This window comes from Myiozetetes cayanensis, unplaced genomic scaffold, assembly GCF_022539395.1.
Source record: "Myiozetetes cayanensis isolate MyiCay16 unplaced genomic scaffold, myiCay2020 scf14, whole genome shotgun sequence".
In the NCBI taxonomy this organism is placed as follows: domain Eukaryota; kingdom Metazoa; phylum Chordata; class Aves; order Passeriformes; family Tyrannidae; genus Myiozetetes; species Myiozetetes cayanensis.
In genome coordinates, this window is record NW_026087048.1 from 20,608,693 (window position 1) to 20,620,986 (window position 12,294).

Genomic DNA, 12,294 nt, shown 5'->3' on the forward strand with positions numbered 1-12,294 from the left:
TTTATGTGCAAAACTGCTCTTCAGGTGGGACTGTTCTATTTCTGCCTTTGCTTCATAAAGATCCACTGTATGGAACAGATGTGTCAAATGCAAGGTGTTTGGCAACCCTCTAATTGAGCTGGAGTCCCTGGTCACCCATTCTTCTCATGGTAGCCAGTGGAAGAGAATATTTTGGGGCACTTGGTATTCTGTGCCGGTCCTTGCTAGTTCCATTCCCTGTCATCCTAACCTGAACTATTTCTGAATAGTTGAAATTCTTCCTGAAATATTTTTGCTAAAGCAAGGTCTATTTGGAAACTCAAAAGCTTTTTTGCTGTCATGAGGTTCAGAGGTGGCTGTGCAGCCTGAGTCTTGCAGATAGGAGGTGATAATGCCCAAGTCATGCCCACTTTCTTTTTCTCTAAAACCATCTTAGCATTGTGGCATGGCTGCAGACTTGCAGCAGTTCTGAGTCATCAGTTCTTTACTCTGTTGTATGGACAACCTGCAGCCAAGATCATTTTTTTGTCACTTTTGAACAAGCTGCTTCTTTGGAAGCTAATTCTTAACAAGGAAAGCAAATTTTCTTCTAAGTGGTTAGGAAGTATGCCTGGAGTGTGACCGCTATGCTCCCAGCAAGCTGGAAAAATCTAAATAGGAATGACCAATGCATATTATTTTCATAAAGGCACAATAACTTTGGCGATGGTGGGTTTTGAATGTGTTATTTCACTTATTTCTGCCTTTCCCAGCCCCACTGTGGGATTCAGTGAGCTGTGACAGACTGCCTTGCTTAGATTTGAAGAAACCTGTGGGTATTCTGTGAGTCCATATGAATCAATATGGGAATTTCTGAGATGGCACACAGTCAAGGAGGTGCATCTGTTTGGAGAACAACCAAGTACATCAAACTGTTTTTACTGTTTGGATGTGTGAGTACCGGAAGGCCTGTGCTCTGGAAAGCAGATATTACAGCCCTTGGACTACAGCTTTTTCCATGTTTCAGAGGAATCTGTTTTGACAAGAGAGAAGACAACAAAATTTGAAATGTGAACCCAGCAGGTTTAATTTCAGGTTCTAGCCTGACATGCCTTGCTGGGAAGCCTGTGCTGGTCAGTCTTCTGACTGAAACTCTGCAGAGAGAAAACCTTGAGTAGGAATTGATAGACCTGATCTGTGACACAGACCTCCAACTGGATACTCAGCCCAGCCATCATTCTCCTCTGTAGAACCTCCTAGCAGCAGGCACAGAAGGATTGAGCAGGAGAGACCTGTGGTGCCACACCAGCTTGCACAACCCTTGGTGATGAGGATGTCTGTGTTTCTGTGAGTTTCTCTTAACCTGAGGCCTGTTACGAAGAACGATGCCTCTTTACCTGCACAAGTCAAGCTCTTCAAGGAATCTTCCTGATTCCTTTCCTGCTTGTTTTTTAGAAATCTAATTTCTTCTCCCTGTAGGACTTCAAATGTATTCTCTCTGTGAGAGAGAATACAGAACTCACTGGAGCTTGAACTTTTACTTTAATACTTGTCTCAACAGCTGTGCTGTGAGGGGCCTCGTTCAGGCACTACCTGCTGTTTTCTGAGTTTTCTGAAGTTGAATATACCTCCTGTTGAACGTTGCCTGACCTTGTCAGTGCCTGCCTGTCGTTATCTCTGGAAAATGGAGTGTCTGTCCAGGTATAATCTTGTATGTGTAGGCATGTAGGAACAGGGAGGAGGACAGAGCTCCTGCAATAGCCCTGCTGCCATACCTGCCAGAAATGGTGCCTCTACTGTCATTTAAAAAATTCCCTTGAAATCTCTGGAAAAGGGGTGGCTGCAGCTTGCTTTGTCTGTGCTTTGGAGTGTGCCACTTTCTCTGGGCAGCATCAAGTGCATTGTTGTGGATTGTTTGCCATAGTGTGTATGCTTCAAGCTTGAGAAGCCCAGGGAAGTTTCGGGGCCTTTCTTTGCTTGCAAGAACGCTTCAAAATGGGATAAAATCACTCCTGGCTGAGCACTGCCAGTGGCATGAAGCTTTATGCTGAGACTCCCAGAAGAAAATCAAAATCAAGGATGTCTGTTTTGAAACATCTGAAACATCAAATGAAGATGTAGAAATTAAAGATCCAGCACATACAGTAATTTCTAGCAAGTGCTGATATATTTAAATCCAAATGACCTTTATGTTCTTTAGGGTGTGGGACTCTGTGTGTGTGTGGTTAGTTACTTTGGGTACAGTGGTCTCCTGGAGTTCACTGTAGATGATTGCTGTTGTCCATACAGTCATCTTTGAAGACTCTCTTCTGGCTTAAGGGCACTAGCAAAATGCCTCTGTCTGCAGCAGAGCAGCAGAAACACTGGGGTATCCTCAGCTTAATGATTAGTGGCACAAGGTTGCTCAAGATAGAAAGTCCTAGAAATCTGATGTTCCGTTTTTATCTTCCAGTAAATGAGTCATGAGTGAGTTTTGTTGCTGTTGTTTGTTTTTAAGCCTGGAAGAGCAATTGGGAGCATCATCCTGCCTTCTGCATGACAAAACTTCGTTTGCATTCTGACAGATTCCAGTTCATGCTGAGTCAACATTCAGCATCAATTTAAGACATAAGAAGGAAATTTTCTAAGGCTTATGTACCCATGACCCTGCAGGCAAGAGTTCTTTGTCTGTGCTAGTCTGTGCTGTGGAAAGCCACCAGCAGTGTCACCATGTGGGAGCAGCTGTAGTTCAGTGCTGTGAGAATGCTTTCGGTCACCCTGGGAGCAGATGGTCAGCTCAGGCTGAGCTTAGGTGTGAACAGCTCACTGCTCAGGATCTCTGTGTTTTCTCCAAAGAACTCTGGCTAAAGGATCTTTGCAGAGACAGAGCTGGGGGCCCAAAAAGCAGTGAGTGGATGTGAGTCAACAGCATGTCCTCACACCAGGGAAGGCTGATAGCATGCTTGGCTTCATCAGCTGGAGTACAGCCATCAAGCTGAGGGGTTTGGCTCTTTTCTACTATTCACCTCTTGTGAGAGAGGTGTGCCTGAAGTTCTTCTGTCCTGCCCTGGGCTCCCTGGGGCATGGAGGGTGTGAGTGTCAGGGTTGTGAGCCCACTAAGGGGCAGTGGAGGTAGATGGGGCTGGAGCACACAACATTGGAGGAGAGGCTGGGAGCAGGGCTTGTTCAGAGCAGAACCTGTGGGGAGTGGAGACCTTAATGCTGTTCCACCACCTAAATTGCACGTTGCAGAGGGGAGGGACACAGACTATCCCCAAAGCCCATGCTGGTCAGTTGAGAACCAACAGATGCAAGTTGCAGCAGGAGAAATTCCAGTTAGCTAGGAGGAACAAATTTTTCACCCACCATGAATGTGCCAGATACTGGCGCAGGGGCTGAGAGAGGTGGTGAAATCTCCTTTCTTGGGAATATCGAAACTTGACTGGACAAACACTAGCAAGATTATCCTGAATTAGTCCTGCTGGGGCATTGGGAAGGAAGCTTCAGGCTCCTTCCAACCAAAATATGATGCAGTATTTTAGAATCAAGAACTGCTTCCAATGTAGGCAGGATCTCTTTCACAGTAGTAATAGTTGCACTGTTCCAATAAATACTAATAAGCAGTGTGGCAGGTTTTTTTACCTTGGCAGACAAGGTGGAACCAGATCAACCTGTCTTTTTCTGGAAGCATTTTATATGTAGTGGGTAATGTTGGTTTTAGCAGCTGGTATTCTGAGTAGAGAATGCAAGACCGTTTAGCGAAGAATTTGCAGCCAATCAGTGGCTGTATCTGGCCCATAATAGGGTTTTGTCTCACAATTGTTTTCCTCAGTCAGTTGAAAGAATCCTGTTTCAAATGCCTGCTGTTCCTTAAATATCACACAAAGTCAAGTCAGTCTGCAAAACACTGTGCTTTGGCAAAACCAAAACCACAGGACTTAGGTTGCCCTCCATCTTGCACCTCATGTTCCTTGACACAGGGTGGGTAGAATTCCGCGGTGCATGCATATCTGGTGCTTTGCAAGGCTTGTTCATGGACCAGGTGGACCTATGCTGAAGCAGTGAGACATGACTGAGCAGCTGTGAAGTATCAGCTTGTGAAAGCAAGCTCTCTATTCGTGGTTTTTTCCTTGCTTGTTCACATTGGCTGATCCACAAATCAGACAGTCCTTTTCTCTCCTTGGTGTCCTACAGGAAATGCAGCTTTCCAAAGAGAAAGAGCAGAAGAGCAGAGCAATAAAGCCCTATGACAGGAACATCAGCAGTTTGGCATCCTGACTGCTCTGACATCAGTGTGTAGCTTTGCTGACTGAAGGGAGTAAAGGTGTTTCTCCTAGGTCAAGGCAAGAAAGCCAAACAGAATTAAACTCCTGGATGGAGTTAGGAACTTTCCTGGTGCTGAGCTTTGGGCTACCATTTGGCACTATGGAATTTAGAACTTTGGAGAACTTTGCCGCCCTGTGCTTCCCAGCATCATGTTTTTTTCCTGAGATTGCTTAGAAAGCGACCAGTTCATTCTTCATCCTTGGACTAACCCTGCTTTTCTGTAGTTGCATGCAGTGGATATGTGATACTAACACCTTCCCTGCCTTTCCAGGATCACAGTGCACCGGGCTGTTTAGCACCAATGTGCTGGGAGGCTCCTCCAGTGCCCCCAACCTCCAGGACTACGCACGCAGCCATGGCAAAAAATTTGCCAGCAGCCTGACATACAAAGACGGTATGTGTGTTCCCTGGCAGCAGGGTGGTACTTTGTGGACGTTGGTATCCTGTGGCACAGACTTGGACTGCTGAAAATAGTGACAGCTGAATGTGTATTTTCACTGCACCTACAGTAAGGAATTTACGATATCCCAAGAAATTGTGGTGCATGGTAGGACAGACACTGTGAGAGGAGTTTTAGGCTGATGGGTGTTTTTGCTGGGGTCTGACTTTGGTCTGACATTTTAATACTACTCGCTGTTATGAATGGGGATTTATTGGTCCAAATGTTGAGTAGGTTTGTCCTGGTATGGAAATCCAGGAGATCACATCAGCTTGCTTACCTTGGTGATCTTGCTGATGCTAAATGAAGCTCTTTTTGGAGCAGTAATCCTTGCCCTATAGAAGATGGAACTGTCTCAAAGGCAGAATGATATACTTGGGCATGGATAAGAAGGACACTAGAGTGAGGCTGGGCACGCAGCAGAGACTGAGGTAGCTGTCAGGAAGCAAGGGCAATATATCTGAAAGGCTTGAGGTAAGTGGGCTGCTTGTGTGAAATACTGCAGAAGGACTGGAAAGTCTAGTTTCTGTGCAGTTGTGCAGAAACTGCCAGGAAGGTCAGCAAGACAATCTGGTGAAGGCACTTGGGCCGTGGGTGTGAGCGTTGCCCGATGCCCATGGATGCAGGTGCTGCAACTATGCCCTATCCTGCCAGCACTGGTGCCATGCACAGAGAGCAGCAGAGGGTTGTTACTTGCAAGGAAATTGGGGCACAGGGAGAGACTGAGCTGTCCTGGAGCAGTTGGAAGGTGTAATGCACAACTGCAGGTGTCCATTATGGTCCCAATAGGAAAGGCACTCAGACTGTAATTACTGATTCACATACCATTTTTTGGGACACTGAGCTGAGGAGCTCTGTGGACAGGGTCTGCACAGCATGCTGTGACCACGTTGGAAATCCACCTGATGTTGTACCACTGATCTGAATGGATGTAAAAGCATGTGTCTTGGATATCTCATCTTTTTTCTTTTGGTGTTTTAATCAATACAGAACGTGAGTGCCTTTCTAATTAGGATCATAATGGACACTAACACTGGTGGATTACAAGGTGGGGAGAGGAGTAGGGCAGTAATTTGGGGAAAACAGAAGGTTGGTTCATTTGAATTTTTGTCCAGTTTTGAGGCAAGGAAAATGGCCTAGCAAATCATGGTGGAAAGATGTTGTCCAATTCTCGGCCCTATTGGAACCCCCTGAGTGCTGTTATGTACACTGGCTTCCTGTGCTGCCTTACTTGTGTAAGAGAAAACTGAGCTGGTTCTCGCCTCCTCAGGGCACTCCCTGGCATACAGTGGGCTGTGAGTGACAGTGACAGGGAGGGTGATGTGGGAGCAATCTTAGCATCACTGTACCAGTCTGAGCTGCCCAGGCATCAAGTGCTGGCTACTCACATGTCACAGAATAAGCTCATGGTGTTTAGCATAAGACCGGGGTGTGAGTCATAGGGGAGCTGCTAGAAAGGCCAGCAAAGGACGTGGCTGCTGTACTTTCCTAACTCTGCAAGGAGTGGGAGCCCAAGACAGCACTGATTCTCAGGGAAAAGCATCAGAGACTGCTCTTTGCCCAGCTGGACATGGAACAGACCTGCTCAGTCCTAGTGCTGGGCTGCCTGTGTCTGTAGGCTGTGTAACAGAATGTTCCTACAGCTGGCTATGGGCATTTCACGGTTGAGTGTAGTCCTGCTGCATTAGCCTAAACTGAGTGACAAGGTCATTGTGTGCTGAGATGTAGCTGTACCCTCAAGTACCTAAAAGACAGACTTGGTTAACTGCCATGTGACTAACACAGCCCATAATTATTGGCTTGATGTTACACCTCTGTTTTCATGTTCCTTGGCATGCCCTGGCACCCTGTGCTACCAGCGCCTTGCTGCAATAAGGGCAACTGATGGGTAGGAGTTGGGAGCTTGGGAAAATAAGTAGGAGGCAGAAGGGCATTTTTTTTTTTTAGCTGCTGGGTAAGGTGGTTTGGAATGTGAAATGAGCCCTTGATTTACATGTTCCTGATTAAATGAGCACCAGTGAAATACTGAACAATGGAATTTAAACCAAACATCACTAGAGCTGGATGCAGTCAGTGACACAGCAGCTACAGCCGATGCTTGGAGGACATTTGTTTCAACGCCTTTTCCTCACTCATCGGGCTGGTAATGTTGAAAAGCTTTTAGATTCTGCAGCACATCTTTGCATAAACTCTTTGATAGTTTTTCATGGCTGCGATGCTTCAAGGTGCAGAGTGTGGCCAATAGCACTTCACCAATGTGAACTTGCCTTGTTCCAGGGAAGTTTCAAGGGCCCTTATTTCTGAAGTCTCTTTTGCTTGGAGCTGGAAGAGGGCTAAGGAGCACTTCAGCAGAAAGTTATCCCAATCTCAAGCTGAGGGAAGGTCCATGGATGGTTGATTTGAAACTGGCTTGCTTGAAGACAGGGACCCAATAAGCTGGGTCAGTGCCATTTCAGTTGCTGTGCCCTGAGGGCAAGAGGAAGTGTTGGGGTGGGATGGAGATGGTCAGCAGCTGACTGCAGCTCTAGGGCTTGGACACCTCTAAGGGATTGTGTGTGTAGGGAAGGTTGTTATGCTGTTTGTTGACTTTAAAGAAAGAAAAACAGTTTTTAGGGCTGTTACGCTGGTGGATGAAATTGCAGCAAGTGTCAGAGTTGGTATAGATACGTAATTGGGCCAAGCCAGTGGATGCAGCTAGAGGAGCGCAGTGGGGTTGCGGAGCATGAATTGGTACATTGGTGAGGGGGATATGCATACAGACCTTATGGACTAGAGAGAATGGATGCATGAAACATGAAGGAGAAATAAAAGGGTTTTCTAATATTTCCTAAAAGTTCATAAAGAGCAGCAAAAGGTATGCTTGGCTGGGGTCTCACATTAATTCCAGATACAGATGGTCTGATCCAGGCCATTCTTTTCCATGATAGCTGAGGAATTTCCAGAGTGGGAATAAAATTAAGTTTCCAACCTTTTTTTTTTTTTTGTGTGTCCTTATGGAGCCTAGTCCATGTCCTTTAAAGCCCATTGTTTGCACTCCGTTAGATGCACAGTATCTGTCCTTGCACTGTCTTTCTCATGTGTGATTTGTATGGGAGTGCTTGGCCTGTCCTGGGACATGGCCAGGAGAAGCCTGAGGACCACTCTGACAGGTGTATCCCAAAGCCTCTCCTGTACTGAAATGCTTTGAGCAAAGAACTGTAGAGGCATGTCTTCATGGATCTTCTGTTTCTTCCCTAGTCAGGTGATTTACCTTTAAACTCATAAATAGCTCTCTGTAACTTGCATTAAGAAGATGTTTTGAGCTGTACCTATGTCAGAACTCTTCAGTCCCTCTGCAGAATGGTGTTTGTTTTCTTTGGACAGAGGTAAATCCTGAGAACGATCCTCCTGTGGTGCTGCTGCTTGCTTGGTCGCGTGCTCTGGTGGCTGCAAGTATGGCCTGGCTGCATCCTGCACTGGACTGAGCCTGGTGTAGTGGGAAGGTGTGAGATGCTGTCTGTCACTGAGAGTGTGGCTGAGGTCTCTGTATTGTCAGGGGAGACCCTGGGCATGGGGAGATGCAGAGTGTGACGAGGCTGAGCAGTTCAGTCAGACCCGCAGGTGGATTGTCTTAGGTGCTACTGCAGTGCCAGTGGGAGCCGCTGTTGTGGAGGTCAGGAAGGCAAACCTGCAAGGATAGTTGCAAGCATATGAGGGTAGGGAGATCGTTCAAAGCAGGCTGTTAACTGAGATGATCTGTTTTTATTTCCTCAGAGCTCTTGTCTATGCCAGCCGTAAAACGATTTTCTGTGTCGTTTGCAAAGCATCCGACTAATGGTACGTTTGCTTCCTTGACTTGACGTTCCTTCACACTTCTAACCCCACGCTCACGTTCAGTTCTCTCTGCACATGTTCTCCTCTCAACCTTCTTGTGGTTTTTTTGTCTGTGTATCTAGTGTCCAAACATGTTTCACCTTCCCCCATTGTCTCATTGTGACTAATGTGTTCACTCATCCTGTTACTGCTCAGTGGTGCCTCTGCTCTCCCCTGAGGGGTCTTTGTGTCCCAGGTGAAAAAGCAAAAACTGTGGCTCTGTGAGTGGACTGCTAAAGCAGCTTTTAACTCCTCTGTTGACATTAAGGCCTTCTGTCATTCTCCCTTTCAGGGGGGTAGGGGCTCAGGGGAGACTGTCGCTGGATTGGGGTGTGATATCCACTTCATATGCCAGAGCATCAGCAGCTTTGGTCCTCCATTTCCGCACTGCAGATTTACAAGATGATAACAAGGATAGCCTTAGCCCAGCTCTGTGTCACCTGGAAGAGCCCACTGTAGGGTGGGAGAGAAGGAGGTGCCAGCAGCATTCCCTCTGCGCATGGTGTTCCATGTCAGGAGTACTGGTGGCCTCATGGCCTCCTATTTGCAAACCTGTCTTTTAGGCTGTTTGTGTGGTTCCTCCAAGTACGGTGATGTTGATACAGGTAGGCTCACCTTTCCTGCAGACCTCAACATGGGAATGGTTTCTCTCCAGAGTTTTGTCTGCTGTTGGTGGACAGCGCTGGCTCGGGCCTGCTGCCCTCCTGAGGTGGGAGGGAATCAGCATCGTGCAGTCACCTGCTTCACCCCATCCTGCCCATAGCTCTGGAAAGGCTTGGTGAAGGACGTCTGCCAGTGCTTCTGCTGACTTACTATCTCTGCTCCATGTTGCTACTAACCTGACACTCAAAAGTGGGAGTCCATGAGGTTACAGACCACTAGCTCTGTGCAGCAGGTGGCTTGAACTAGTGTTTACTCTCCAAATCTTGCACAGATACTTTTAAAAAGGTTTCCCGGTATGGCTCTGCCCCTCATGCCTCCTGCTGTTGAGAGGAGTTGGAACCAAAGCAGATCACTGAAGGATACCGTGTGAAGTATTTTTGCCCTACGTGATCAAGGCAACTTCTGCAGTCTTGTTGTGAATATGAAGACATCTTGCTCAGTATGGTCTGGAAGATGAATGAAATTCAGAAGACTGTTTTGGGAAGGATGAAAGGTGAAAGGGCAGCTCACTGTGGTTCTACTGGTTCAAATAACTGGAGGGAATCTATTCTCCATTTGCTTGGATTTGCTTTTCCCAGAGTGGCCAAAAAACTGCTCTGTTTGTCTGTATGTCTGGACACCATCTGAGCTCCTGTGGTGTATGTCAGCAGGGTGTGTTGTTCTATCTTGCCTGCGAAGCTTGCACCCAGCTCCAGCCTTCCCTAAGTCACACTGCAAAGCAGCTGCCCATGCTCCAAATTTAATAGTGTGAAACTGGGCATCAGGTTTCTTCCAAACACCCCAATGAATATTTCTAATGGAAAAGTGGTCCTTAATCAAGAAAACAAAGACGGGGTCCAGCAAGTACGAGCTTGAAGTCAGGGATATTTGGTCTAGGCTTGGCACTGCTTTGAGCAGAAAGGATGTTTAACCACATGAACCACTTACCTGAGGATGCAAAAACTTCCCAGCTCTGAGTCTGTTTTTTTTTTTTTCTGGAGAGCTGCCTCTGTGTGGTGAAATGGGGCAGGTGAGCCACAGCAGTGGCCAAGCACAGTGTCAGGCCAGGTGGTTTATGCCCTGGTCACATGAATCTTGGGCGTATGATGTGCGTCCTGAGGCTGTGCACGTGGAGAAGACATGCATGCACGCTGGTGTCTTGTCTGCCATGCAGGGATATCACAGAAGATTGCACAGGGCTGTTCTCAGAGTCTAGAGGGAAGGTCAGCGCTTCTGTAGGCCCCTCTGTTCTTCCACACTCTCAGCACTCTGCTCTCAGCCAGACCTTGCTGTCCCCCATGTCCCTTGCACAGTCTCTGCTCATTTGATGCTGGGTCATTTGCTCTCTGTCCCACGTGCTGAGGTGTTTGGCTGCACTTGAATGCAGGACTTGAATGCTCTGTTGGCATTTTGGATTTCTCATCTCAGCTGCGGGAGGGCGAGTGTGGGCCTGAGCCTGATCTTCCTATCTAGCCAAACCTGAACTATATTCGACTTGGAATGTGGCCTAAAATTTATTCACTTGTCAGACTTCCACTTACAAAGATGAAGCCTCGCTGTTCAGGCGTTGTCCTGTGCTGCAGCCAGGCGAAGGCTGAGCCGGGAGGGAGGCTGGCCTGCCCTGCTGTCGCTGGGGAGGACACAGCTCTAAGGGCATTCCTGACCTGCTCACTGCGGGAGGGATTGGGCTTACTGTGTGGTGTGGGTCCTTCTCACCCAGCAGCCCTGGTGCTGACAGATACATCCCCACATCTCCACAGCTTCTCTGTCCCCAGCTGCACCTACCCTTCTCCTCTCACTCTCTATGGCCCCTTTCCTCCAGATGTGTTGGAGCACCAGCATGTTGCCCAGTTGCTGCGCCGTTTTTCCTCTGACTGTGCCACGAGCCGGACCATCTCCCTGGATGCCACCCTAGCCCATCACCTGCAGCAGTGCTCCTACCACCTGCGCCTCTTCAGGAGCTGGCTGATCTCAGGGCAGGATGACTTGGAGTGTCTTTACGGTACTGCACGCTGCAGCTGCCTCCGTCCCGTGCTCTTGTAGCTGAGCAGGGACCACTGTCTGCTTGAGAATGCTTTGCTTCTAAAAAGGAAAGCCTTTCTCTCACTGCATCCCCAAGGTCTCTAGGCTGCTGCTGCAGCAAGCTGTGTGTGCTGTTGTACCAGCAGTTTTGGAGCCTTAGGCAGGAGCCTTTCCACATGGAGCCAGTGCTGTGTCACAGAGAGTCCACACTCCTGTGTAGCTGTAACAGCTCTTTCCATCTTTGGCAATTGTTGCCTCCTTCCTTTAGCTAGGGTAAGCCCTTAAGTTCCCTTCAGGGTAGGTGCTAAGCTCCTACCAACGGGATGCCCAGCTGGCAGGATGCCCCATGCAGGTCTTGGTGGGATACCATGGGGTGTCACCTTAGTAATGGAGGAACTAAAGTGAGTAGTGAGAGTATGGGAAGAAGAGGTTAAGTAGGTGCTGCAGCTGGTGACATGCTGAGTGAAATTGCTGTGGAAATTCTGGGACAGTGAGTGCTTGTGGGTGTGTTGTTTCTAGAGAAACTGAGACAGGGTAGAGCTCAGCTTCTGTGGCTGCACTGCATGGCATCTGTCCTGCCTGATAGGGCCTCTCAGTGTGTCATGTCTGGTGGGAAGAGGTAGACGACTTGAGCATTGAATCCAGATGTTATAAATCAAAACTTGCTGCTGTTTCTCTGATGTTTTTCAACCTCTGACACAGATTGGAAGTCCGGTGCATGGAGGCCTTGGAGCTTCTTCCACCACACAGGTGGAAGGATTGCTGCTCCCTGAGTGGGGCAGTGAGCTGGGATTGGCTGCTGAGATTTAGTTGCACCATAGAAGCTGCTCAGAGCATGCGGCTTGCTGAGCTGTTTGGTGTGATGCATGGACCCCATTTTCCATTCAGACCCACAGGTGGAAGAGGCACAGACAGTACAGCCTTCTGTGTAGTGAAGCAGCAGGACTTTACAGAGCCCAGAAGATTAGAACTTTTCTTACACAGTCTGTTTTGAGACAGCCCTTTCTGTCAAGCAGGCAATTTGGAGACAGCAGTTGCTTTTCATATGTAATTAGGACAATTCTTGGTCTCCTGGC

At 47.8% G+C, this 12,294-nt stretch overlaps 1 protein-coding gene across 8 annotated transcripts in view; it reads left to right on the forward strand.

Moving 5' to 3' along the window:
- PPIP5K1 (diphosphoinositol pentakisphosphate kinase 1) overlaps positions 1–12,294 on the forward strand; it is a 49,145-nt gene that overhangs the window by 26,040 nt on the left and 10,811 nt on the right. For 5 of the 8 annotated variants that reach the window (XM_050309729.1, XM_050309733.1, XM_050309731.1 and 2 more), the window contains 3 exons: positions 4,535–4,657; positions 8,456–8,518; positions 11,019–11,198. The exons of 1 other annotated variant lie outside the window; for it this stretch is intronic. In XM_050309729.1, the coding sequence (XP_050165686.1) occupies positions 4,535–4,657; positions 8,456–8,518; positions 11,019–11,198 (366 nt within the window). The remainder of the gene's footprint in view (positions 1–4,534; positions 4,658–8,455; positions 8,519–11,018; positions 11,199–12,294) is intronic. 2 more of the 8 variants (XM_050309734.1, XM_050309735.1) reach the window with 2 other exon arrangements.